The following is a 27,851-nucleotide window of genomic DNA, read 5'->3' on the forward strand; positions in this document are numbered from 1 at the left end:
CCGTGAGGCAGCAGTGCTAACCACTGTGCCACTGTAACGACCAACCCTAATTCCTATGTTCCTTTGCATAGTTTGATGACCAGAATTGCGCACAGTACTCCAGCTGGGGCCTAACCAGCGTTTTGCACAGCTCCCGCATTACCTCCCTGCTCTGATATCCAATTCCTCAGTTAATAAAGGCAAGAGTCCCATCGACCTTCTGAACCACCTTATCTACCTGTCCTGTTGTGTTCAGAGATCCGTGAACCTGCACACCGAGATCTCTCTGATCCTCCACTTCCGAGGGTGGGCTGGGGGTAGGGGGGTGGGACGGGATGATTGTGCTGCTGTCAGCCAGGCCCCCTACTCAGTGAACCTGGAGGCGATTGGAGCGTCCCCAGCATGGGGCACACATTATGCGGCCTTCTGCCCGGACCCCATGCCCTGCCCATCCTGGCCCCAGACAAACCAATCTCTCCTCATAGGTCCGACCAAACTCAGTATCAGCCGAGGGAACCTCTGCTACGCTCCCTCTACGGCAAGGAGATCTTTACTTAGGTCGGGAGACTAAACCTGCAGACGGTACTCTGGGTGTGCTCTGACCAAGGCCCTATTTCTGAACTCAAATCCTCTTGCAATCAAAGCCAATACACCATGGGCGGGAATGTCCAGTCGCCGATGCCAAAATCGCGTTCGGCGATTGGCTGGAGAATCCAACCTTCCTGACGAAATTGGGGCAGCACCGCTTTCGCGATGCACTGCTCCCTCCACAGCGGCGTACTCTAGGAGTACACCGTGCGCCGTATCGACAACCTCAGGACGCTGCCTGAGGGCCTCCCCCCCGATGCTCTGCCCCTGACCGGTCGGGTTCCCAACGGCGTCGGTCACCTGTGCTATCATTTGTCAGGAACTGGGAGTGGCAGCTGCGGATTCAGTCCAGCGCCACCACAATCGAGGGAGGGCCGATCCGCAGGCAGGAGGGACTTTGGCAGGGACTGGGGTCGCGAGCAGGCCAAAGGGGGTGGCACTACCTTGCAGGCCGGATCTGCGGGCAGCCGCCGCCATGTTGCATGGCGCAGCCACGGACCTGGCAATTCTCCGGGCCGTACCGGGAGCTGGAGCCAGGTGCCTTCCTGCCAGTCCCCAGCCAAACGGAGGATCGGTGGCCGTTTTGCGCTGAACGTCTGGTCGTAAAAGGCCACCGTTCCCACACCGGCATCGGGACATAGCCTGGGAATCGGAGAATCCAGACCTTTTCCGTTCACAGGGAACCATAGAACCACAGAATTCTAACCGTGCAGCAGGAGACCATTCTGCCCATCGAGTCTGCACTGTCTCTCTGAAAGAGCCCCTCCCCCACCCTATCCCCATAACTCCATCGAACCTGTGTATTTTCGGACTGTGGGAGGAAACCGGAGCACCCGGAGGAAACCCACGCACACACGGGGAGAACGCGCAGACTCCGCACCGACAGTCATCAGTGGAATTGAACCAGGGTCCCTGGCTCTGAGGGGCATCACGCCACCCACTGTGCCACCCACTGTGCCACCCACTGTGCCACCCACTGTGCCACCCACTGTGCCACCCACTGTTATTATAGAATATTAGAACTCACCGATTTTGGCACAAGCGGGTTCTGGGGAGAAAAGGACAAAGCCGTTAACCGGGATTTCAGGATTCAGCATCTGATTCACATTAACAACAACTGGATTCATTTCTCTCTACGCTTAACCTCATTCACTCTGCCAGACCTGAAATCTGTGGCAGCTCCAAGGTACTAAACATCTTTAACCACTTACACAACAATACCGTACATTTATATGGCACCTTTAACTGGTAAACATTTCATGATGCTTCATCGGAGCAGTATCAATGAAAATCTTACACCAGACTGCACAAGAGATTATTTTCTAGAATATGAAAACCATTGGCTAGGCCAGCACTTATTGCCCATTGCCCATTGCCTCGGAGAGTTTGGCAGTAAGCCTCCTTCTTAACCGTTGCAGTCCATGTGGTTCTGGTACCCACAGTGCTGTCAGAGGGAGACCAAATTCTTTGCCAAGGGTTGAGAACAGAGAGGTTTAGGGAGGGGATTCCAGACGTTAAGGCTGAGGCAGTCGAACACAAGGACATAAAAAATAGGAGGAGATATCATTCGTCCCATCGAGCCAGCTCTGTCATTCAATACGATCATAGCTGATTCTGGGTTTTAACTCCACTTTCCCACCCACTCCTCATATTCCATAATTCCCCAATCTCCAGAAATCTGTCTATCCCAGCCTTCGATGTATTCCCACTGCGGCAGGCAATGGCGCGGCGGTATGACCACTGGACTAGTGACCCTGAGGCCCAGGTTCGACTCCTGCCACTGCAGATCGTGAAATTTGAATTCAATAAAATAAAATCTGGAATTTAAAGTCCAGTGACGACCATGAAAACATTGTTGATTGTTGTAAAAACCCATCTGGTTCACTAATATCCTTTGAGGAAGGAAATCTGCCGTCCTTACCTGGTCTGGCCTACATGTGACTCCAGACTCCCAGCAATGTGACTTTTAAATGCCCTCAGGAATGGCCGAGGAAACCATTCAGTTCCAGGACAATCAGGTGTGGGTAATAGATGCTGGACCAGCGATTCCCACATCCCCAACGAATAAAAAAAACTGCACGGAAAATTCCAAACATTAACAATCCTTTGAGTGAAGGAATGTCACCTCATCTCAGTCCGGAATGATTGACTCCTTATCCTGGGGCTGCTCCCGTGTTTTAGATTCTCCGACCAATGGAACCAATCACTCAGCATCCATCTTGTCAAAACCCTTCGGAATCTTGCAGGTTTCAATGAAATTGTCTCTCATTCTCTAAACTCCAGAAATCTCGGCCCAAGTTATTCAGCGTCTCATCACAGAATAACCCCCTCAACCCCAGGGACCAATGCAGTGAACCGGGGCTGTACAGCCTCCAATGCAAGACTATCCTTTCTTAAATGAGGCCTCACCAAAACCCCCTGTACAATTGTAGCGCGTTTTCTTTATTCTTGGGTTCAACTTGCAATATAGGCCAGCAGGCTGTTGCATGTATATGCTAACTTCCTGCATTGCTTATACAAGCACATCCGAGTTCCTGCAAACATCACCATTTACACGTTTCACACCTTTTTCACTAACCTCAGACTTCAAATATTACACTCCTACTCCAAATGCCATCTTGTAACCGCCTCACTAAACCTATCTCCATCTCTTTGCTGCTTCCTTGTGTCACTCACCACTTACATTTCCACCTAGTTTTGTATCGTCAGCAAACTTTGATGCATTACTTCCTGTCTCTTCACCGTAATCATTAATATGGATTGTAAATAGCTGAGGCCCCAGCACTGATCCTTGTGAAAATTCACGATTCACTGCTTCAGAATTCCAACTCTGCACTTCCGCTCCATTAACCAATCCTCTCTCCGTGCTAATATATCGCCACTGACCCCATGAGCCCTTATCTTGTGTATTAACTTTTTGTGTGGTCCCTTATCAAGTGCCTTTTGAAAGTCCAAGTATACCACATCTACTGGATCACCTTCACCTACCCTACTAGTTATGTCTTCAAAACACTCTAATAAATTTGTCAAACAGGAAATCCCTTTTGTAAAAGAATGTGTGATAAAGGCACAACTATCAATGGTGGAGAGATAAACACTGAAATATTCTCATCGTCAAGTGGATGGTACTTGGGATGAGTAGGGGGTGGGAGGTGGGTGGGTGGGGGATGGGAGGTGGGTGGGTGGGGGATGGGAGGTGGGTGGGTGGGGGATGGGAGGTGGGTGGGGGGTGGGGAGTGGGTGGGTGGGGGGTGGGAGGTGGGTGGGTGGGGGATGGGAGGTGGGTGGGTGGGGGATGGGAGGTGGGTGGGTGGGGGATGGGAGGTGGGTGGGTGGGGGATGGGTGGGGGGTGGGAGGTGGGTGGGTGGGGGATGGGAGGTGGGTGGGTGGGGGATGGGAGGTGGGTGGGTGGGGGATGGGAGGTGGGTGGGGGGTGGGAGGTGGGTGGGTGGGGGGTGGGAGGTGGGTGGGGGGGTGGGAGGTGGGTGGGGGGTGGGAGGGGTGGGATGAGTGAACAAATAATAGATGGAGGGGAGATAAAGAATGAAGGGAGGGAATGAGAATGGAAAGTGGGAGAGGAGGGAATGGGGAATGGGGACGGAGGGAGTGGCGAGGGAGAGGGGGGAGGGGGAGGTAGCATGGGGAAGAGGAGGTGAGAGGGAGTGTGGGTTGAAGGAAAGGTTGGAAGAGGGAAAGGAATGAAATACTGGGCGCGATTCCGTGTTCCGTCGTCACGGAGCCGGGTGCAACGGGTGAATCCGGCAAGAACCCAAATGGGGGTCCATGCCAGGCACTGAGCCCATCGAGAGTCACCCGACCGGTTCTGCCCATGCGATCTGGCTCTCCCCCTCGCCGGGCCAGACCAGATCAGCTCATTTAAATACCCGGACATCGCTTTTCCGCCACGCTCTGGAGTCAAGGTCCGTGACAACCTGGACTGGGCGCGTTCCGCCCTGGTTTCCACAAACGTGGAGCAGGCATTGGTGGCACCTCGGGGATCTCGCAGGCGATAAGAGACCCTGGGTGGTCGGGCCACGGCAGGGTGGTACCCTGGCAGTCCCCGGCATTCGGGCACCTTGGCATTGCCAGCCTGACACCCTGGCGATGCCACCCAGACACCCTGGTACTGCCAGGGTGCCAGGCTGGCAAGTGCCAGGATGCACAGAAACCAGGTTGACATTGCAAGGGGTTCGGCCTGGGGGGTGGTGATGGCAGGGGGGCGGTTACAGTTGCCACGAGAAGGTTGAGGGGGTGAGAGGGGGGCAGAGATCGGGGCAGCCTGATCTGCAAAGAGCCGGTCCTGCTGGAAAGTTCAGTCCGTCAGTGCGGGAAATCACTAAAGTTTGACTTCGGTGGAGAGAAACTCCACAAGACCCCAAAAAACAGCAAAGTGGCGGTGAATAGCGGGGTGAATCTCGGTGCTGCAGCAAAGTGGCGGTGAATAGCGGGGTGAATCTCGGTGCTGCAGCAAAATGCCGGTGAATAGCGGGGTGAATCTCGGTGCTGCAGCAAAATGCCGGTGAATAGCGGGGTGAATCTCGGTGCTGCAGCAAAATGCCGGTGAATAGCGGGGTGAATCTCGGTGCCGCAGCAAAATGCCGGTGAATAGCGGGGTGAATCTCGGTGCTGCAGCAAAATGCCGGTGAATAGCGGGGTGAATCTCGGTGCTGCAGCAAAGTGCCGGTGAATAGCGGGGTGAATCTCGGTGCTGCAGCAAAATGCCGGTGAATAGCACGGTGAATCTCGGTGCTGCAGCAAAGTGCCGGTGAATAGCGGGGTGAATCTCGGTGCTGCAGCAAAATGCCGGTGAATAGCGGGGTGAATCTCGGTGCTGCAGCAAAGTGCCGGTGAATAGCACGGTGAATCTCGGTGCTGCAGCAAAATGCCGGTGAATAGCACGGTGAATCTCGGTGCTGCAGCAAAATGCCGGTGAATAGCACGGTGAATCTCGGTGCTGCAGCAAAGGTAGGCCAGAGGATTTGGGAACATTTCAGAAACCAGCAAATGATGACTAAAAATGTAAAAATAGGAATATGAGAGAAAAATAACAAGAAATATAAAACAGGTAGCAAAAAGTCGACAAATGTTTAAAAAGGAAGAGAGTAGCTCAAGTGAAGGAGGGTGAGGGGAGAGTGGAAGGGGCAAGTAGGGGGGAGCGAGGCAATGAGCGGGAGGGAGGGAAAATTGGACCCAGCAGAGAGGACCGTTATATCTTTAACTCTGCTTTAGGCTTTAGAAAGTTCCAGACTTTCTGTAGTAAAACGGAATATGTCTGTGTAGATGGGGAGAGGCAATGAGAGTGATACCTTACTGAACATTTCCAAACACAGCCAGGACTGAATTGCCGCCTCCTGTTCCTGAGGGATTGCCAGGCGGAACAGCGTATTACTGAGAGCAATGCTGGAAATGCAGCAGTCACATTGAGTGACACATCTTAAATTATTAACTAGCTGTACAAACCCTGATGCAGTCCTTGTTAAAGATGTGTGTGTTTTTGTATCTTGCTCTGTACGAGTTGCTCTGGTGTCTTATCCACCACCTCACCAGTCTAGTCTGCTCAGAGCATGGGTGCAGCACTCTCCCTCCACCTCGATTCCACAATGGCGGTGTTGTGACGCAATCCCTCTGGCAACCTGTCTAATTATACAGAGTCTCAGCAACCTGCATCGCCCAGTGTCACCACACTCTCCAGCAATCAGCAAGTGACTGTCAGAGTTACACTGCCCACCCGCGCACCCTGGGAGCCCCCGCACTGGCTGTACTGACCTTGCACACCACCCTGATGTGGAATATCACCATTCCTTCACTGTCGCTGGGTCAAAATCCTAGAACTCCCTCCGTAACAGCACAGTGGGTGTACCTACACCTCATGGACTGCATCAGTTCAAGAAGGAAGCTCACCACCACCTTCTCAGGGGCAATTAGGATTGGGCAATAAATACTGGGCTAGCCAACCAAGCCCACATTCCAAATTTTAAAAATTTCTGACTCTCGGCAATGATTTTTGAGTTGAATGTCGTTCAGCTAAAGCAGAATTATGTAAACCGCAATCATAGTCACCAGCTCTAGAATCTAGAATTGGGCTCAGGTAGAGGTGCTTATGCTCTCAGTACAAACCCAAAAAGCAAGAATGTTCTTAACCCTCTTCCTCCTGGATGTGTTCATCGTGAACACTCTGGTTCAGATGGTATTGTGTGAGAGGAACTCTCCGTAACGCACGGTTCTCAGACGGGATGTGAGGGTGGAGCTCACAGCAGCATCTGGGTTTGTGTCAATGTTGAAACTGGAGGAGTTTGCATTGCCTTCATCTCACCACATACCCCCTACACAACACACTGGCTTGGCGATGACAGACAGCAGGAGCCGACACTCTGCTCGTAACTTTCGAGTAAATTTCCCCCGCGTCCTCTCCAAAGCCATGACATCATCCCTAAAGTGTGGAGCCCGAATTGGACACAATGCTGTCACAGCTTTTTATAAAACTTTGGAATACTTCCTTGTTTTTATCATCTCTGCTCCAGTATTATTCATAATCAGGCTTCTCAAACCTATCCTGCCAACTTTCACTGAATGTACATAAACCTCCAACACTCAGGGACTGAGATTTAAAACAAAATTCTTGCGAGTGACGTAGCTCATTTGCTCCATTTCAATTCACCGAAAAGATCCCATCATCCCCCATTGCAACGATAATGATGCCATCGGGAAGGAGGCCTCACTGTGGTATTGACACTGACCAGTAATCCAGAGAGCCATGGTCATGCTCTGGGGACCCAGCTTCATATTTGGATCCAATAATACAAATCTGGAATTAAAAGTCTAATGATGACCATGAAACCACTGTTGATTGTCATAAAATCCCATCTGGTTCACTAATGTCCTTTAGGGGAGGAAATCTGCCGTCCTTACCTGGTCTGGCCTACATATGGTTGTCTCTTAAATGCCGTCTGAAATGGTCAAGCAAGCCACTCAGTCCAAAGACGATGAGGGAAGGGCAGTGAATGCTGGCCCAGCCAGCCACATGCACATCCCATGAACGAATAAACACAAAAATTGACGCTGATCTCATCACTTGTGAAGTATATTCTGTAAAATGACTGTCCAATGATCCACAAACATCCCCACTTCTGACCTTAAGATGGAAGGGAGGTCATTGATGAAGCAGCTGAAGATGGTTGGGCCTCGGACACTACCCTGAGGAACGCCTGCAGTGATGTCCTGGAGCTGAGATGATTGACCTCCAACCACCACAACCACCTTCCTTTGTGCCGGGTATGACTCTTACAGGACTTCCAGTGGCAGCATGTCGAGGCAGGTCGAGCAGCAAGCAGCTCCCAACAAGGCTCTTGGTTTTCAGTCTTTTTTGACCGGTTTCAAGGATTATTTTTTCAAACAATCCCATCTACTGAATAATCTACAGTGCCCACATTGAAGAGATGCCGAGAAGGGCCTTGGGGAAACAAGCCCATCGGCGGCTCAGTGACTTCACAATGCTCCTTGGTGGGGAAAATGGCAGCGACTGCTCCCATGACCCCGTCCACTCCAATCATGGCTGAAATGCTAGTTGGTGCCATGGCAACGGAGTTTGAGAAACAGTTCAAGAAACAATGGAGAGTAATGTCTGGGGACCTTTGAAAGTCAATAAAGGAGCTCCTGGCTGCCATACGGTGGAAACTGGAGAAAGACGTGGGGAAGGTAAAGGAGCACGGTGCGGTGATTAAGGAGCACGGTGCGGTGATTAAGGAGCACGGTGCGGTGATTAAGGAGCTCGGTGCGGTGATTAAGGAGCACGGTGCGGTGATTAAGGAGCACGGAGCGATGATTAAGGAGCTCGGTGCGGTGATTAAGGAGCTCGGTGCAGTGATTAAGGAGCACGGTGCGGTGATTAAGGAGCTCGGTGCGGTGATTAAGGAGCTCGGTGCAGTGATTAAGGAGCACGGTGCGGTGATTAAGGAGCACGGTGCGGTGATTAAGGAGCTAGGTGCGGTGATTAAGGAGCACGGTGCGGTGATTAAGGAGCTCGGTGCGGTGATTAAGGAGCACGGTGCGGTGATTAAGGAGCACGGTGCGGTGATTAAGGAGCTCGGTGCGGTGATTAAGGAGCTCGGTGCGGTGATTAAGGAGCACGGTGCGGTGATTAAGGAGCACGGTGCGGTGATTAAGGAGCACGGTGCGGTGATTAAGGAGCTCGGTGCGGTGATTAAGGAGCACGGTGCGGTGATTAAGGAGCAGGGTGCGGTGATTAAGGAGCTCGGTGCAGTGATTAAGGAGCACGGTGCGGTGATTAAGGAGCACGGTGCGGTGATTAAGGAGCTCCGTGCGGTGATTAAGGAGCACGGTGCGGTGATTAAGGAGCTCCGTGCGGTGATTAAGGAGCACGGTGCGGTGATTAAGGAGCACGGTGCGGTGATTAAGGAGCACGGTGCGGTGATTAAGGAGCACGGTGCGGTGATTAAGGAGCACGGTGCGGTGATTAAGGAGCACGGAGCGATGATTAAGGAGCTCGGTGCGGTGATTAAGGAGCTCGGTGCGGTGATTAAGGAGCACGGTGCGGTGATTAAGGAGCTCGGTGCGGTGATTAAGGAGCTCGGTGCAGTGATTAAGGAGCACGGTGCGGTGATGAAGGAGCACGGTGCGGTGATTAAGGAGCTCGGTGCGGTGATTAAGGAGCTCGGTGCGGTGATTAAGGAGCTCGGTGCGGTGATTAAGGAGCACGGTGCGGTGATTAAGGAGCAGGGTGCGGTGATTAAGGAGCTCGGTGCAGTGATTAAGGAGCACGGTGCGGTGATTAAGGAGCACGGTGCGGTGATTAAGGAGCTCCGTGCGGTGATTAAGGAGCTCGGTGCGGTGATTAAGGAGCACGGTGCGGTGATTAAGGAGCACGGTGCGGTGATTAAGGAGCACGGTGCGGTGATTAAGGAGCACGGTGCGGTGATTAAGGAGCACGGTGCGGTGATTAAGGAGCACGGTGCGGTGATTAAGGAGCACGGAGCGATGATTAAGGAGCTCGGTGCGGTGATTAAGGAGCTCGGTGCGGTGATTAAGGAGCTCGGTGCGGTGATGAAGGAGCACGGTGCGGTGATTAAGGAGCTCGGTGCGGTGATTAAGGAGCTCGGTGCAGTGATTAAGGAGCACGGTGCGGTGATGAAGGAGCACGGTGCGGTGATTAAGGAGCACGGTGCGGTGATTAAGGAGCAGGGTGCGGTGATTAAGGAGCTCGGTGCGGTGATTAAGGAGCACGGTGCGGTGATTAAGGAGCACGGTGCGGTGATTAAGGAGCACGGTGCGGTGATTAAGGAGCACGGTGCGGTGATTAAGGAGCTCGGTGCGGTGATTAAGGAGCACGGTGCGGTGATTAAGGAGCAGGGTGCGGTGATTAAGGAGCTCGGTGCAGTGATTAAGGAGCACGGTGCGGTGATTAAGGAGCACGGTGCGGTGATTAAGGAGCTCAGTGCGGTGATTAAGGAGCTCGGTGCGGTGATTAAGGAGCACGGTGCGGTGATTAAGGAGCAGGGTGCGGTGATTAAGGAGCTCGGTGCAGTGATTAAGGAGCACGGTGCGGTGATTAAGGAGCACGGTGCGGTGATTAAGGAGCACGGTGCGGTGATTAAGGAGCACGGTGCGGTGATTAAGGAGCACGGTGCGGTGATTAAGGAGCACGGTGCGGTGATTAAGGAGCTCGGTGCGGTGATTAAGGAGCACGGTGCGGTGATTAAGGAGCACGGTGCGGTGATTAAGGAGCTCGGTGCGGTGATTAAGGAGCAGGGTGCGGTGATTAAGGAGCACGGTGCGGTGATTAAGGAGCTCGGTGCGGTGATTAAGGAGCTCGGTGCGGTGATTAAGGAGCACGGTGCGGTGATTAAGGAGCACGGTGCGGTGATTAAGGAGCTCGGTGCGGTGATTAAGGAGCACGGTGCGGTGATTAAGGAGCACGGTGCGGTGATTAAAGAGAACGGTGCGGTGATTAAGGAGCACGGTGCGGTGATTAAGGAGCTCGGTGCGGTGATTAAGGAGCTCGGTGCGGTGATTAAGGAGCACGGTGCGGTGATTAAGGAGCACGGTGCGGTGATTAAGGAGCTCGGTGCGGTGATTAAGGAGCTCGGTGCGGTGATTAAGGAGCTCAGTGCGGTGATTAAGGAGCTCGGTGCGGTGATTAAGGAGCACGGTGCGGTGATTAAGGAGCTCGGTGCGGTGATTAAGGAGCTCGGTGCGGTGATTAAGGAGCTCGGTGCGGTGATTAAGGAGCTCGGTGCGGTGATTAAGGAGCTCGGTGCGGTGATTAAGGAGCTCGGTGCGGTTATTAAGGAGCTCGGTGCGGTGATTAAGGACCATTGAGCGGTGATTAAGGAGCTCGGTGCGGTGATTAAGGAGCTCGGTGCGGTGATTAAGGAGCTCGGTGCGGTGATTAAGGAGCTCGGTGCGGTGATTAAGGAGCACGGTGCGGTGATTAAGGAGCACGGTGCGGTGATTAAGGAGCACGGTGTGGTGATTAAGGAGCAGGGTGCGGTGATTAAGGAGCACGGTGCGGTGATTAAGGAGCTCGGTGCGGTGATTAAGGAGCTCGGTGCGGTGATTAAGGAGCACGGTGCGGTGATTAAGGAGCTCGGTGCGGTGATTAAGGAGCACGGTGCGGTGATTAAGGAGCACGGTGCGGTGATTAAGGTGCAGGGTGCGGTGATTAAGGAGCACGGTGCGGTGATTAAGGAGCTTGGTGCGGTGATTAAGGAGCTAGGTGCGGTGATTAAGGAGCACGGTGCGGTGATTAAGGAGCACGGTGCGGTGATTAAGGAGCACGGTGCGGTGATTAAGGAGCACGGTGCAGTGATTAAGGAGCAGGGTGCGGTGATTAAGGAGCTCGGTGCGGTGATTAAGGAGCACGGTGCGGTGATTAAGGAGCACGGTGCAGTGATTAAGGAGCAGGGTGCGGTGATTAAGGAGCTCGGTGCGGTGATTAAGGAGCAGGGTGCGGTGATTAAGGAGCTCGGTGCGGTGATTAAGGAGCTCGGTGCGGTGATTAAGGAGCTCGGTGCGGTGATTAAGGAGCACGGTGCGGTGATTAAGGAGCTCGGTGCGGTGATTAAGGAGCAGGGTGCGGTGATTAAGGAGCTCGGTGCAGTGATTAAGGAGCACGGTGCGGTGATTAAGGAGCTCAGTGCGGTGATTAAGGAGCACGGTGCAGTGATTAAGGAGCACGGTGCGGTGATTAAGGAGCACGGTGCGGTGATTAAGGAGCTCGGTGCAGTGATTAAGGAGCACGGTGCGGTGATTAAGGAGCTCGGTGCGGTGATTAAGGAGCACGGTGCAGTGATTAAGGAGCAGGGTGCGGTGATTAAGGAGCTCGGTGCGGTGATTAAAGAGCACGGTGCGGTGATTAAGGAGCACGGTGCGGTGATTAAGGAGCACGGTGCGGTGATTAAAGAGCACGGTGCGGTGATTAAGGAGCACGGTGCGGTGATTAAGGAGCACGGTGCAGTGATTAAGGAGCTCGGTGCGGTGATTAAGGAGCTCGGTGCGGTGATTAAGGAGCACGGTGCGGTGATTAAGGAGCACGGTGCGGTGATTAAGGAGCACGGTGCGGTGATTAAGGAGCACGGTGCGGTGATTAAGGAGCACGGTGCAGTGATTAAGGAGCACGGTGCGGTGATTAAGGAGCTCGGTGCGGTGATTAAAGAGCACGGTGCGGTGATTAAGGAGCACGGTGCGGTGATTAAGGAGCACGGTGCGGTGATTAAAGAGCACGGTGCGGTGATTAAGGAGCACGGTGCGGTGATTAAGGAGCACGGTGCAGTGATTAAGGAGCTCGGTGCGGTGATTAAGGAGCTCGGTGCGGTGATTAAGGAGCACGGTGCGGTGATTAAGGAGCACGGTGCGGTGATTAAGGAGCTCGGTGCGGTGATTAAGGAGCTCGGTGCGGTGATTAAGGAGCACGGTGCGGTGATTAAGGAGCACGGTGCGGTGATTAAGGAGCACGGTGCGGTGATTAAGGAGCTCGGTGCGGTGATTAAGGAGCTCGGTGCGGTGATTAAGGAGCACGGTGCGGTGATTAAGGAGCTCGGTGCGGTGATTAAGGAGCACGGTGCGGTGATTAAGGAGCACTGTGCGGTGATTAAGGAGCTCGGTGCGGTGATTAAGGAGCTCGGTGCGGTGATTAAGGAGCTCGGTGCGGTGATTAAGGAGCACGGTGCGGTGATTAAGGAGCACGGTGCGGTGATTAAGGAGCTCGGTGCGGTGATTAAGGAGCACGGTGCGGTGATTAAGGAGCTCGGTGCGGTGATTAAGGAGCACGGTGCGGTGATTAAGGAGCACGGTGCGGTGATTAAGGAGCACGGTGCAGTGATTAAGGAGCAGGGTGCGGTGATTAAGGAGCTCGGTGCGGTGATTAAGGAGCACGGTGCGGTGATTAAGGAGCACGGTGCAGTGATTAAGGAGCAGGGTGCGGTGATTAAGGAGCTCGGTGCGGTGATTAAGGAGCAGGGTGCGGTGATTAAGGAGCTCGGTGCGGTGATTAAGGAGCTCGGTGCGGTGATTAAGGAGCTCGGTGCGGTGATTAAGGAGCACGGTGCGGTGATTAAGGAGCTCGGTGCGGTGATTAAGGAGCAGGGTGCGGTGATTAAGGAGCTCGGTGCAGTGATTAAGGAGCACGGTGCGGTGATTAAGGAGCTCGGTGCGGTGATTAAGGAGCACGGTGCAGTGATTAAGGAGCACGGTGCGGTGATTAAGGAGCACGGTGCGGTGATTAAGGAGCTCGGTGCAGTGATTAAGGAGCACGGTGCGGTGATTAAGGAGCTCGGTGCGGTGATTAAGGAGCACGGTGCAGTGATTAAGGAGCACGGTGGGGTGATTAAGGAGCACGGTGCAGTGATTAAGGAGCAGGGTGCGGTGATTAAGGAGCTCGGTGCGGTGATTAAGGAGCACGGTGCGGTGATTAAGGAGCACGGTGCGGTGATTAAGGAGCACGGTGCGGTGATTAAGGAGCACGGTGCGGTGATTAAGGAGCACGGTGCGGTGATTAAGGAGCACGGTGCGGTGATTAAGGAGCACGGTGCAGTGATTAAGGAGCACGGTGCAGTGATTAAGGAGCTCGGTGCGGTGATTAAGGAGCTCTGTGCGGTGATTAAGGAGCACGGTGCGGTGATTAAGGAGCACGGTGCAGTGATTAAGGAGCATGGTGCGGTGATTAAGGAGCAGGGTGCGGTGATTAAGGAGCACGGTGCGGTGATTAAGGAGTTCGGTGCGATGATTAAGGAGCTCGGTGCGGTGATTAAGGAGCACGGTGCGGTGATTAAGGAGCACGGTGCGGTGATTAAGGAGCACGGTGCGGTGATTAAGGAGCAAGGTGCGGTGATTAAGGAGCACGGTGCGGTGATTAAGGAGCTCGGTGCGGTGATTAAGGAGCATGGTGCAGTGATTAAGGAGCTCGGTGCGGTGATTAAGGAGCTCGGTGCAGTGATTAAGGAGCAGGGTGCGGTGATTAAGGAGCACGGTGCGGTGATTAAGGAGCACGGTGCGGTGATAAAGGAGCTCGGTGCGGTGATTAAGGAGCTCGGTGCGGTGATTAAGGAGCTCGGTGCGGTGATTAAGGAGCATGGTGCGGTGATTAAGGAGCTCGGTGCGGTGATTAAGGAGCTCGGTGCGGTGATTAAGGAGCATGGTGCGGTGATTAAGGAGCACGGTGCAGTGATTAAGGAGCTCGGTGCGGTGATTAAGGAGCTCGGTGCGGTGATTAAGGAGCACGGTGCGGTGATTAAGGAGCTCGGTGCGGTGATTAAGGAGCACGGTGCAGTGATTAAGGAGCTCGGTGCGGTGATTAAGGAGCTCGGTGCGGTGATTAAGGAGCATGGTGCGGTGATTAAGGAGCAGGGTGCGGTGATTAAGGAGCTCGGTGCAGTGATTAAGGAGCTCGGTGCGGTGATTAAGGAGCACGGTGCGGTGATTAAGGAGCACGGTGCGGTGATTAAGGAGCTCGGTGCGGTGATTAAGGAGCACTGTGCGGTGATTAAGGAGCACGGTGCAGTGATTAAGGAGCTCGGTGCGGTGATTAAGGAGTTCGGTGCGGTGATTAAGGAGCATGGTGCGGTGATTAAGGAGCTCGGTGCAGTGATTAAGGAGCTCGGTGCGGTGATTAAGGAGCACGGTGCGGTGATTAAGGAGCTCGGTGCGGTGATTAAGGAGCTCGGTGCGGTGATTAAGGAGCTCGGTGCGGTGATTAAGGAGCTCGGTGCGGTGATTAAGGAGCTCGGTGCGGTGATTAAGGAGCACGGTGCGGTGATTAAGGAGCTCGGTGCGGTGATTAAGGAGCACGGTGCGGTGATTAAGGAGCACGGTGCAGTGATTAAGGAGCACGGTGCGGTGATTAGGGAGCACGGTGCGGTGATTAAGGAGCACGGTGCGGTGATAAAGGAGCTCGGTGCGGTGATTAAGGAGCACGGTGCGGTGATTAAGGAGCACGGTGCGGTGATTAAGGAGCTCGGTGCGGTGATTAAGGAGCACGGTGCGGTGATTAAGGAGCTCGGTGCGGTGATTAAGGAGCTCGGTGCGGTGATTAAGGAGCTCGGTGCGGTGATTAAGGAGCTCGGTGCGGTGATTAGGGACCAGGGTGCGGTGATTAAGGAGCACGGTGCGGTGATAAAGGAGCTCGGTGCGGTGATTAAGGAGCTCGGTGCGGTGATTAAGGAGCTCGGTGCGGTGATTAAGGAGCACGGTGCGGTGATTAAGGAGCACGGTGCGGTGATTAAGGAGCACGGTGCGGTGATTAAGGAGCACGGTGCGGTGATTAAGGAGCACGGTGCGGTGATTAAGGAGCTCGGTGCGGTGATTAAGGAGCTCGGTGCGGTGATTAAGGAGCACGGTGCGGTGATTAAGGAGCTCGGTGCGGTGATTAAGGAGCTCGGTGCGGTGATTAAGGAGCTCGGTGCGGTGATTAAGGAGCACGGTGCGGTGATTAAGGAGCACGGTGCAGTGATTAAGGAGCACGGTGCGGTGATTAGGGAGCACGGTGCGGTGATTAGGGAGCACGGTGCGGTGATTAAGGAGCACGGTGCGGTGATTAAGGAGCATTGTGCGGTGATTAAGGAGCATTGTGCGGTGATTAAGGAGCACGGTGCGGTGATTAAGGAGCACGGTGCGGTGATTAAGGAGCACGGTGCGGTGATTAAGGAGCACGGTGCGGTGATAAAGGAGCTCGGTGCGGTGATTAAGGAGCTCGGTGCGGTGATTAAGGAGCACGGTGCGGTGATTAAGGAGCACGGTGCGGTGATTAAGGAGCTCGGTGCGGTGATTAAGGAGCACGGTGCGGTGATTAAGGAGCACGGTGCAGTGATTAAGGAGCACGGTGCGGTGATAAAGGAGCTCGGTGCGGTGATTAAGGAGCTCGGTGCGGTGATTAAGGAGCACGGTGCGGTGATTAAGGAGCTCGGTGCGGTGATTAAGGAGCTCGGTGCGGTGATTAAGGAGCACGGTGCGGTGATTAAGGAGCTCGGTGCGGTGATTAAGGAGCACGGTGCGGTGATTAAGGAGCTCGGTGCGGTGATTAAGGAGCACGGTGCGGTGATTAAGGAGCACGGTGCAGTGATTAAGGAGCACGGTGCGGTGATTAGGGAGCACGGTGCGGTGATTAGGGAGCACGGTGCGGTGATTAAGGAGCACGGTGCGGTGATTAAGGAGCATTGTGCGGTGATTAAGGAGCATTGTGCGGTGATTAAGGAGCACGGTGCGGTGATTAAGGAGCACGGTGCGGTGATTAAGGAGCACGGTGCGGTGATTAAGGAGCACGGTGCGGTGATTAAGGAGCTCGGTGCAGTGATTAAGGAGCACGGTGCGGTGATTAAGGAGCTCGGTGCGGTGATTAAGGAGCACGGTGCGGTGATTAAGGAGCACGGTGCGGTGATTAGGGAGCTCGGTGCGGTGATTAAGGAGCTCGGTGCAGTGATTAAGGAGCAGGGTGCGGTGATTAAGGAGCACGGTGCGGTGATTAAGGAGCACGGTGCGGTGATTAAGGAGCACGGTGCGGTGATTAGGGAGCTCGGTGCGGTGATTAAGGAGCTCGGTGCAGTGATTAAGGAGCAGGGTGCGGTGATTAAGGAGCACGGTGCGGTGATTAAGGAGCTCGGTGCAGTGATTAAGGAGCACGGTGCGGTGATTAAGGTGCACGGTGCGGTGATTAAGGAGCATGGTGCGGTGATTAAGGAGCATGGTGCGGTGATTAAGGAGCTCGGTGCGGTGATTAAGGAGCTCGGTGCGGTGATTAAGGAGCTCGGTGCGGTGATTAGGGAGCAGGGTGCGGTGATTAAGGAGCTCGGTGCGGTGATTAAGGAGCACGGTGCGGTGATTAAGGAGCACGGTGCGGTGATTAAGGAGCACGGTGCGGTGATTAAGGAGCACGGTGCGGTGATTAAGGTGCACGGTGCGGTGATTAAGGAGCTCGGTACGGTGATTAAGGAGCACGGTGCGGTGATTAGGGAGCAGGGTGCGGTGATTAAGGAGCTCGGTGCGGTGATTAAGGAGCACGGTGCAGTGATTAAGGAGCACGGTGCGGTGATTAAGGAGCACGGTGCGGTGATTAAGGAGCACGGTGCGGTGATTAAGGTGCACGGTGCGGTGATTAAGGAGCTCGGTACGGTGATTAAGGTGCACGGTGCGGTGATTAAGGAGCTCGGTACGGTGATTAAGGAGCACGGTGCGGTGATTAGGGAGCAGGGTGCGGTGATTAAGGAGCTCGGTGCGGTGATTAAGGAGCACGTTGCAGTGATTAAGGAGCACGGTGCGGTGATTAAGGTGCACGGTGCGGTGATTAAGGAGCATGGTGCGGTGATTAAGGAGCACGGTGCGGTGATTAAGGAGCTCGGTGCAGTGATTAAGGAGCACGGTGCGGTGATTAAGGTGCACGGTGCGGTGATTAAGGAGCATGGTGCGGTGATTAAGGAGCATGGTGCGGTGATTAAGGAGCTCGGTGCGGTGATTAAGGAGCTCGGTGCGGTGATTAAGGAGCTCGGTGCGGTGATTAGGGAGCAGGGTGCGGTGATTAAGGAGCTCGGTGCGGTGATTAAGGAGCACGGTGCGGTGATTAAGGAGCACGGTGCGGTGATTAAGGAGCACGGTGCGGTGATTAAGGAGCACGGTGCGGTGATTAAGGTGCACGGTGCGGTGATTAAGGAGCTCGGTACGGTGATTAAGGAGCACGGTGCGGTGATTAGGGAGCAGGGTGCGGTGATTAAGGAGCTCGGTGCGGTGATTAAGGAGCACGGTGCAGTGATTAAGGAGCACGGTGCGGTGATTAAGGAGCACGGTGCGGTGATTAAGGAGCACGGTGCGGTGATTAAGGTGCACGGTGCGGTGATTAAGGAGCTCGGTACGGTGATTAAGGTGCACGGTGCGGTGATTAAGGAGCTCGGTACGGTGATTAAGGAGCACGGTGCGGTGATTAGGGAGCAGGGTGCGGTGATTAAGGAGCTCGGTGCGGTGATTAAGGAGCACGTTGCAGTGATTAAGGAGCACGGTGCGGTGATTAAGGAGCACGGTGCGGTGATTAAGGAGCACGGTGCGGTGATTAAGGAGCACGGTGCGGTGATTAAGGAGCACGGTGCGGTGATTAAGGAGCACGGTGCGGTGATTAAGGAGCACGGTGCGGTGATTAAGGAGCACGGTGCGGTGATTAAGGAGCACGGTGCGGTGATTAAGGAGCACGGTGCGGTGATTAAGGAGCACGGTGCGGTGATTAAGGAGCTCGGTGCGGTGATTAAGGAGCACGGTTCGGTGATTAAGGAGCACGGTGCGGTGATTAAGGAGCTCGGTGCGGTGATTAAGGAGCACGGTGCGGTGATTAAGGAGCACGGTGCGGTGATAAAGGAGCTCGGTGCGGTGATTAAGGAGCTCGGTGCGGTGATTAAGGAGCTCGGTGCGGTGATTAAGGAGCTCGGTGCGGTGATTAAGGAGCTCGGTGCGGTGATTAAGGAGCTCGGTGCGTTGATTAAGGAGCACGGTGCGGTGATTAAGGAGCACGGTGCGGTGATTAAGGAGCTCGGTGCGGTGATTAAGGAGCTCGGTGCAGTGATTAAGGAGCACGGTGCGGTGATTAAGGAGCACGGTGCGGTGATTAAGGAGCTCGGTGCGGTGATTAAGGAGCACGGTGCGGTGATTAAGGAGCACGGTGCGGTGATTAAGGAGCTCGGTGCGGTGATAAAGGAGCTCGGTGCGGTGATTAAGGAGCTCGGTGCGGTAATTAAGGAGCTAGGTGCGGTGATTAAGGAGCACGGTGCGGTGATTAAGGAGCTCGGTGCAGTGATTAAGGAGCACGGTGCGGTGATTAAGGAGCTCGGTGCGGTGATTAAGGAGCTCGGTGCGGTGATTAAGGAGCACGGTTCGGTGATTAAGGAGCACGGTGCGGTGATTTAGGAGCTCGGTGCGGTGATTAAGGAGCACGGTGCGGTGATTAAGGAGCACGGTGCGGTGATAAAGGAGCTCGGTGCGGTGATTAAGGAGCTCGGTGCGGTGATTAAGGAGCACGGTGCGGTGATTAAGGAGCACGGTGCGGTGATTAAGGAGCACGGTGCGGTGATTAAGGAGCACGGTGCGGTGATTAAGGAGCACGGTGCGGTGATTAAGGAGCACGGTGCGGTGATTAAGGAGCACGGTGCGGTGATTAAGGAGCACGGTGCGGTGATTAAGGAGCACGGTGCGGTGATTAAGGAGCACGGTGCGGTGATTAAGGAGCTCGGTGCGGTGATTAAGGAGCACGGTTCGGTGATTAAGGAGCACGGTGCGGTGATTAAGGAGCTCGGTGCGGTGATTAAGGAGCACGGTGCGGTGATTAAGGAGCACGGTGCGGTGATAAAGGAGCTCGGTGCGGTGATTAAGGAGCTCGGTGCGGTGATTAAGGAGCTCGGTGCGGTGATTAAGGAGCTCGGTGCGGTGATTAAGGAGCTCGGTGCGGTGATTAAGGAGCTCGGTGCGTTGATTAAGGAGCACGGTGCGGTGATTAAGGAGCACGGTGCGGTGATTAAGGAGCTCGGTGCGGTGATTAAGGAGCTCGGTGCAGTGATTAAGGAGCACGGTGCGGTGATTAAGGAGCACGGTGCGGTGATTAAGAAGCTCGGTGCGGTGATTAAGGAGCACGGTGCGGTGATTAAGGAGCACGGTGCGGTGATTAAGGAGCTCGGTGCGGTGATAAAGGAGCTCGGTGCGGTGATTAAGGAGCTCGGTGCGGTAATTAAGGAGCTAGGTGCGGTGATTAAGGAGCACGGTGCGGTGATTAAGGAGCTCGGTGCAGTGATTAAGGAGCACGGTGCGGTGATTAAGGAGCTCGGTGCGGTGATTAAGGAGCTCGGTGCGGTGATTAAGGAGCACGGTTCGGTGATTAAGGAGCACGGTGCGGTGATTTAGGAGCTCGGTGCGGTGATTAAGGAGCTCGGTGCGGTGATTAAGGAGCACGGTTCGGTGATTAAGGAGCACGGTGCGGTGATTAAGGAGCTCGGTGCGGTGATTAAGGAGCACGGTGCGGTGATTAAGGAGCACGGTGCGGTGATAAAGGAGCTCGGTGCGGTGATTAAGGAGCTCGGTGCGGTGATTAAGGAGCTCGGTGCGGTGATTAAGGAGCTCGGTGCGGTGATTAAGGAGCTCGGTGCGGTGATTAAGGAGCTCGGTGCGGTGATTAAGGAGCACGGTGCGGTGATTAAGGAGCATGGTGCGGTGATTAAGGAGCTCGGTGCGGTGATTAAGGAGCTCGGTGCAGTGATTAAGGAGCACGGTGCGGTGATTAAGGAGCACGGTGCGGTGATTAAGGAGCTCGGTGCGGTGATTAAGGAGCACGGTGCGGTGATTAAGGAGCACGGTGCGGTGATTAAGGAGCTCGGTGCGGTGATAAAGGAGCTCGGTGCGGTGATTAAGGAGCTCGGTGCGGTGATTAAGGAGCTAGGTGCGGTGATTAAGGAGCACGGTGCGGTGATTAAGGAGCTCGGTGCAGTGATTAAGGAGCACGGTGCGGTGATTAAGGAGCTCGGTGCGGTGATTAAGGAGCACGGTGCGGTGATTAGGGAGCAGGGTGCGGTGATTAAGGAGCTCGGTGCGGTGATTAAGGAGCTAGGTGCGGTGATTAAGGAGCACGGTGCGGTGATTAAGGAGCTCGGTGCGGTGATAAAGGAGCTCGGTGCGGTGATTAAGGAGCAGGGTGCGTTGATTAAGGAGCTCGGTGCGGTGATTAGGGAGCAGGGTGCGGTGATTAAGGAGCACTGTGCGGTGATAAAGGAGCTCGGTGCGGTGATTAAGGAGCTCGGTGCGGTGATTAAGGAGCACGGTGCGGTGATTAAGGAGCACGGTGCTGTGATTAAGGAGCTCGGTGCTGTGATTAAGGAGCACGGTGCGGTGATTAAGGAGCACGGTGCGGTGATTAAGGAGCACGGTGCGGTGATTAAGGAGCTCGGTGCGGTGATTAAGGAGCTCGGTGCGGTGATTAAGGAGCAGGGTGCGGTGATTAAGGAGCACGGTGCGGTGATTAAGGAGCTCGGTGCGGTGATTAAGGAGCACGGTGCGGTGATTAAGGAGCTCGGTGCGGTGATTAAGGAGCACGGTGTGGTGATTAAGGTGCAGGGTGCGGTGATTAAGGAGCAGAGTGCGGTGATTAAGGAGCTAGGTGCGGTGATTAAGGAGCACGGTGCGGTGATTAAGGAGCTCAGTGCAGTGACTAAGGAGCACGGTGCGGTGATTAAGGAGCACGGTGCGGTGATTAAGGAGCACGGTGCGGTGATTAAGGAGCTCGGTGCGGTGATTAAGGAGCACGGTGCGGTGATTAAGGAGCTCGGTGCGGTGATTAAGGAGCACGGTGCGGTGATTAAGGAGCACGGTGCGGTGATTAAGGAGCACGGTGCAGTGATTAAGGAGCACGGTGCGGTGATTAAGGAGCACTGTGCGGTGATAAAGGAGCACGGTGCGGTGATTAAGGAGCACGGTGCGGTGATTAAGGAGCACGGTGCGGTGATTAAGGAGCTTGGTGCGGTGATTAAGGAGCTCGGTGCGGTGATTAAGGAGCACGGTGCAGTGATTAAGGAGCACGGTGCGGTGATTAAGGAGCACGGTGCAGTGATTAAGGAGCACGGTGCGGTGATTAAGGAGCACGGTGCGGTGATTAAGGAGCTCGGTGCGGTGATTAAGGAGCTCGGTGCGGTGATTAAGGAGCAAGGTGCAGTGATTAAGGAGCACGGTGCGGTGATTAAGGAGCACGGTGCAGTGATTAAGGAGCACGGTGCGGTGATTAAGGAGCACGGTGCAGTGATTAAGGAGCACGGTGCGGTGATTAAGGAGCTCGGTGCGGTGATTAAGGAGCTCGGTGCGGTGATTAAGGAGCTCGGTGCGGTGATTAAGGAGCTCGGTGCGTTGATTAAGGAGCACGGTGCGGTGATTAAGGAGCACGGTGCGGTGATTAAGGAGCTCGGTGCGGTGATTAAGGAGCTCGGTGCAGTGATTAAGGAGCACGGTGCGGTGATTAAGGAGCACGGTGCGGTGATTAAGGAGCTCGGTGCGGTGATTAAGGAGCACGGTGCGGTGATTAAGGAGCACGGTGCGGTGATTAAGGAGCTCGGTGCGGTGATAAAGGAGCTCGGTGCGGTGATTAAGGAGCTCGGTGCGGTAATTAAGGAGCTAGGTGCGGTGATTAAGGAGCACGGTGCGGTGATTAAGGAGCTCGGTGCAGTGATTAAGGAGCACGGTGCGGTGATTAAGGAGCTCGGTGCGGTGATTAAGGAGCTCGGTGCGGTGATTAAGGAGCACGGTTCGGTGATTAAGGAGCACGGTGCGGTGATTTAGGAGCTCGGTGCGGTGATTAAGGAGCACGGTGCGGTGATTAAGGAGCACGGTGCGGTGATAAAGGAGCTCGGTGCGGTGATTAAGGAGCTCGGTGCGGTGATTAAGGAGCACGGTGCGGTGATTAAGGAGCACGGTGCGGTGATTAAGGAGCACGGTGCGGTGATTAAGGAGCACGGTGCGGTGATTAAGGAGCACGGTGCGGTGATTAAGGAGCACGGTGCGGTGATTAAGGAGCACGGTGCGGTGATTAAGGAGCACGGTGCGGTGATTAAGGAGCACGGTGCGGTGATTAAGGAGCTCGGTGCGGTGATTAAGGAGCACGGTTCGGTGATTAAGGAGCACGGTGCGGTGATTAAGGAGCTCGGTGCGGTGATTAAGGAGCACGGTGCGGTGATTAAGGAGCACGGTGCGGTGATAAAGGAGCTCGGTGCGGTGATTAAGGAGCTCGGTGCGGTGATTAAGGAGCTCGGTGCGGTGATTAAGGAGCTCGGTGCGGTGATTAAGGAGCTCGGTGCGGTGATTAAGGAGCTCGGTGCGTTGATTAAGGAGCACGGTGCGGTGATTAAGGAGCACGGTGCGGTGATTAAGGAGCTCGGTGCGGTGATTAAGGAGCTCGGTGCAGTGATTAAGGAGCACGGTGCGGTGATTAAGGAGCACGGTGCGGTGATTAAGGAGCTCGGTGCGGTGATTAAGGAGCACGGTGCGGTGATTAAGGAGCACGGTGCGGTGATTAAGGAGCTCGGTGCGGTGATAAAGGAGCTCGGTGCGGTGATTAAGGAGCTCGGTGCGGTAATTAAGGAGCTAGGTGCGGTGATTAAGGAGCACGGTGCGGTGATTAAGGAGCTCGGTGCAGTGATTAAGGAGCACGGTGCGGTGATTAAGGAGCTCGGTGCGGTGATTAAGGAGCTCGGTGCGGTGATTAAGGAGCACGGTTCGGTGATTAAGGAGCACGGTGCGGTGATTTAGGAGCTCGGTGCGGTGATTAAGGAGCTCGGTGCGGTGATTAAGGAGCACGGTTCGGTGATTAAGGAGCACGGTGCGGTGATTAAGGAGCTCGGTGCGGTGATTAAGGAGCACGGTGCGGTGATTAAGGAGCACGGTGCGGTGATAAAGGAGCTCGGTGCGGTGATTAAGGAGCTCGGTGCGGTGATTAAGGAGCTCGGTGCGGTGATTAAGGAGCTCGGTGCGGTGATTAAGGAGCTCGGTGCGGTGATTAAGGAGCTCGGTGCGGTGATTAAGGAGCACGGTGCGGTGATTAAGGAGCATGGTGCGGTGATTAAGGAGCTCGGTGCGGTGATTAAGGAGCTCGGTGCAGTGATTAAGGAGCACGGTGCGGTGATTAAGGAGCACGGTGCGGTGATTAAGGAGCTCGGTGCGGTGATTAAGGAGCACGGTGCGGTGATTAAGGAGCACGGTGCGGTGATTAAGGAGCTCGGTGCGGTGATAAAGGAGCTCGGTGCGGTGATTAAGGAGCTCGGTGCGGTGATTAAGGAGCTAGGTGCGGTGATTAAGGAGCACGGTGCGGTGATTAAAGAGCTCGGTGCAGTGATTAAGGAGCACGGTGCGGTGATTAAGGAGCTCGGTGCGGTGATTAAGGAGCACGGTGCGGTGATTAGGGAGCAGGGTGCGGTGATTAAGGAGCTCGGTGCGGTGATTAAGGAGCTAGGTGCGGTGATTAAGGAGCACGGTGCGGTGATTAAGGAGCACGGTGCGGTGATTAAGGAGCTCGGTGCAGTGATTAAGGAGCACGGTGCGGTGATTAAGGAGCTCGGTGCGGTGATTAAGGAGCACGGTGCGGTGATTAGGGAGCAGGGTGCGGTGATTAAGGAGCTCGGTGCGGTGATTAAGGAGCTAGGTGCGGTGATTAAGGAGCACGGTGCGGTGATTAAGGAGCTAGGTGCGGTGATTAAGGAGCACGGTGCGGTGATAAAGGAGCTCGGTGCGGTGATTAAGGAGCAGGGTGCGTTGATTAAGGAGCTCGGTGCGGTGATTAGGGAGCAGGGTGCGGTGATTAAGGAGCACTGTGCGGTGATAAAGGAGCTCGGTGCGGTGATTAAGGAGCTCGGTGCGGTGATTAAGGAGCACGGTGCGGTGATTAAGGAGCACGGTGCGGTGATTAAGGAGCTCGGTGCTGTGATTAAGGAGCACGGTGCGGTGATTAAGGAGCACGGTGCGGTGATTAAGGAGCACGGTGCGGTGATTAAGGAGCTCGGTGCGGTGATTAAGGAGCTCGGTGCGGTGATTAAGGAGCAGGGTGCGGTGATTAAGGAGCACGGTGCGGTGATTAAGGAGCTCGGTGCGGTGATTAAGGAGCACGGTGCGGTGATTAAGGAGCTCGGTGCGGTGATTAAGGAGCACGGTGTGGTGATTAAGGTGCAGGGTGCGGTGATTAAGGAGCAGAGTGCGGTGATTAAGGAGCTAGGTGCGGTGATTAAGGAGCACGGTGCGGTGATTAAGGAGCTCTGTGCAGTGACTAAGGAGCACGGTGCGGTGATTAAGGAGCACGGTGCGGTGATTAAGGAGCACGGTGCGGTGATTAAGGAGCTCGGTGCGGTGATTAAGGAGCACGGTGCGGTGATTAAGGAGCTCGGTGCGGTGATTAAGGAGCACGGTGCGGTGATTAAGGAGCAAGGTGCGGTGATTAAGGAGCACGGTGCAGTGATTAAGGAGCACGGTGCGGTGATTAAGGAGCACTGTGCGGTGATAAAGGAGCACGGTGCGGTGATTAAGGAGCACGGTGCGGTGATTAAGGAGCACGGTGCGGTGATTAAGGAGCTTGGTGCGGTGATTAAGGAGCTCGGTGCAGTGATTAAGGAGCACGGTGCAGTGATTAAGGAGCACGGTGCGGTGATTAAGGAGCACGGTGCAGTGATTAAGGAGCACGGTGCGGTGATTAAGGAGCACGGTGCGGTGATTAAGGAGCTCGGTGCGGTGATTAAGGAGCTCGGTGCGGTGATTAAGGAGCATGGTGCAGTGATTAAGGAGCACGGTGCGGTGATTAAGGAGCACGGTGCAGTGATTAAGGAGCACGGTGCGGTGATTAAGGAGCACGGTGCAGTGATTAAGGAGCACGGTGCGGTGATTAAGGAGTACTGTGCGGTGATAAAGGAGCTCGGTGCGGTGATTAAGGAGCTCGGTGCAGTGATTAAGGAGCTCGGTGCGGTGATTAAGGAGCACGGTGCGGTGATTAAGGAGCTCGGTGCGGTGATTAAGGAGCACGGTGCGGTGATTAAGGAGCTCGGTGCGGTGATTAAGGAGCACGGTGCGGTGATTAAGGAGCTCGGTGCGGTGATTAAGGAGCACGGTGCGGTGATTAAGGAGCTCGGTGCGGTGATTAAGGAGCACGGTGCGGTGATTAAGGAGCACGGTGCGGTGATTAAGGAGCTCGGTGCGGTGATTAAGGAGCACGGTGCGGTGATTAAGGAGCTCGGTGCGGTGATTAAGGAGCTCCGTGCGGTGATTAAGGAGCACGGTGCGGTGATTAAGGAGCTCAGTGCGGTGATTAAGGAGCACGGTGCGGTGATTAAGGAGCATTGTGCGGTGATTAAGGAGCTCGGTGCGGTGATTAAGGAGCATTGTGCGGTGATTAAGGAGCACGGTGCAGTGATTAAGGAGCAGGGTGCGGTGATTAAGGAGCTCGGTGCGGTGATTAAGGAGCTCGGTGCGGTGATTAAGGAGCACGGTGCGGTGATTAAGGAGCTCGGTGCGGTGATTAAGGAGCATTGTGCGGTGATTAAGGAGCTCGGTGCGGTGATTAAGGAGCATTGTGCGGTGATTAAGGAGCACGGTGCAGTGATTAAGGAGCAGGGTGCGGTGATTAAGGAGCTCGGTGCGGTGATTAAGGAGCTCGGTGCGGTGATTAAGGAGCACGGTGCGGTGATTAAGGAGCACGGTGCGGTGATTAAGGAGCACGGTGCGGTGATTAAGGAGCAGGGTGCGGTGATTAAGGAGCTCCGTGCGGTGATTAAGGAGCAGGGTGCGGTGATTAAGGAGCTCGGTGCGGTGATTAAGGAGCTCGGTGCGGTGATTAAGGAGCTAGGTGCGGTGATTAAGGAGCACGGTGCGGTGATTAAGGAGCACGGTGCGGTGATTAAGGAGCACGGTGCGGTGATTAAGGAGCTCGGTGCGGTGATTAAGGAGCACGGTGCGGTGATTAAGGATAACGGTGCGGTGATTAAGGAGCTAGGTGCAGTGATTAAGGAGCTCGGTGCGGTGATTAAGGAGCTAGGTGCGGTGATTAAGGAGCACGGTGCGGTGATTAAGGAGCACGGTGCGGTGATTAAGGAGCACGGTGCGGTGATTAAGGAGCACGGTGCGGTGATTAAGGAGCTAGGTGCGGTGATTAAGGAGCTCGGTGCGGTGATTAAGGAGCACGGTGCGGTGATTAAGGAGCACGGTGCGGTGATTAAGGAGCTCGGTGCGGTGATTAAGGAGCTAGGTGCGGTGATTAAGGAGCACGGTGCGGTGATTAAGGAGCACGGTGCGGTGATTAAGGAGCACGGTGCGGTGATTAAGGAGCTCGGTGCGGTGATTAAGGAGCACGGTGCGGTGATTAAGGATAACGGTGCGGTGATTAAGGAGCTAGGTGCAGTGATTAAGGAGCTCGGTGCGGTGATTAAGGAGCTAGGTGCGGTGATTAAGGAGCACGGTGCGGTGATTAAGGAGCACGGTGCGGTGATTAAGGAGCACGGTGCGGTGATTAAGGAGCACGGTGCGGTGATTAAGGAGCTAGGTGCGGTGATTAAGGAGCTCGGTGCGGTGATTAAGGAGCACGGTGCGGTGATTAAGGAGCACGGTGCGGTGATTAAGGAGCTCGGTGCGGTGATTAAGGAGCTCGGTGCGGTGATTAAGGAGCACGGTGCGGTGATTAAGGAGCTCGGTGCGGTGATTAAGGTGCACGGTGCAGTGATTAAGGAGCACGGTGCGGTGATTAAGGAGCACGGTGCGGTGATTAAGGAGCACGGTGCGGTGATTAAGGAGCACGGTGCAGTGATTAAGGAGCACGGTGCGGTGATTAAGGAGCACGGTGCGGTGATTAAGGAGCAATGTGCAGTGATTAAGGAGCACGGTGCGGTGATTAAGGAGCACAGTGCAGTGATTAAGGAGCACGGTGCGGTGATTAAGGAGCTCGGTGCGTTGATTAAGGAGCACGGTGCGGTGATTAAGGAGCTCGGTGCGGTGATTAAGGAGCACGGTGCGGTGATTAAGGAGCTCGGTGCGGTGATTAAGGAGCACGGTGCGGTGATTAAGGAGCACGGTGCGGTGATTAAGGAGCACGGTGCGGTGATTAAGGAGCTCGGTGCGGTGATTAAGGAGCTCGGTGCGGTGATTAAGGAGCACGGTGCGGTGATTAAGGAGCACGGTGCGGTGATTAGGGAGCACGGTGCGGTGATTAAGGAGCACGGTTCGGTGATTAAGGAGCTCGGTGCGGTGATTAAGGAGCTCGGTGCGGTGATTAAGGAGCACGGTGCGGTGATTAAGGAGCTCGGTG

The 27,851-nt window shown here is 54.8% G+C and overlaps 1 protein-coding gene across 1 annotated transcript in view; it reads right to left on the minus strand.

Moving 5' to 3' along the window:
* The window catches only part of LOC140398089 (T-cell surface glycoprotein CD3 delta chain-like), a 313,504-nt gene that overhangs the window by 42,421 nt on the left and 243,232 nt on the right, over nt 1-27,851 (minus strand). The window contains exon 3 of the mRNA XM_072486316.1: nt 1,595-1,615. Within this exon, the coding sequence (XP_072342417.1) occupies nt 1,595-1,615 (21 nt within the window). The remainder of the gene's footprint in view (nt 1-1,594; nt 1,616-27,851) is intronic.

This window comes from Scyliorhinus torazame, chromosome 21 (genome assembly GCF_047496885.1).
Source record: "Scyliorhinus torazame isolate Kashiwa2021f chromosome 21, sScyTor2.1, whole genome shotgun sequence".
Taxonomy (NCBI): domain Eukaryota; kingdom Metazoa; phylum Chordata; class Chondrichthyes; order Carcharhiniformes; family Scyliorhinidae; genus Scyliorhinus; species Scyliorhinus torazame.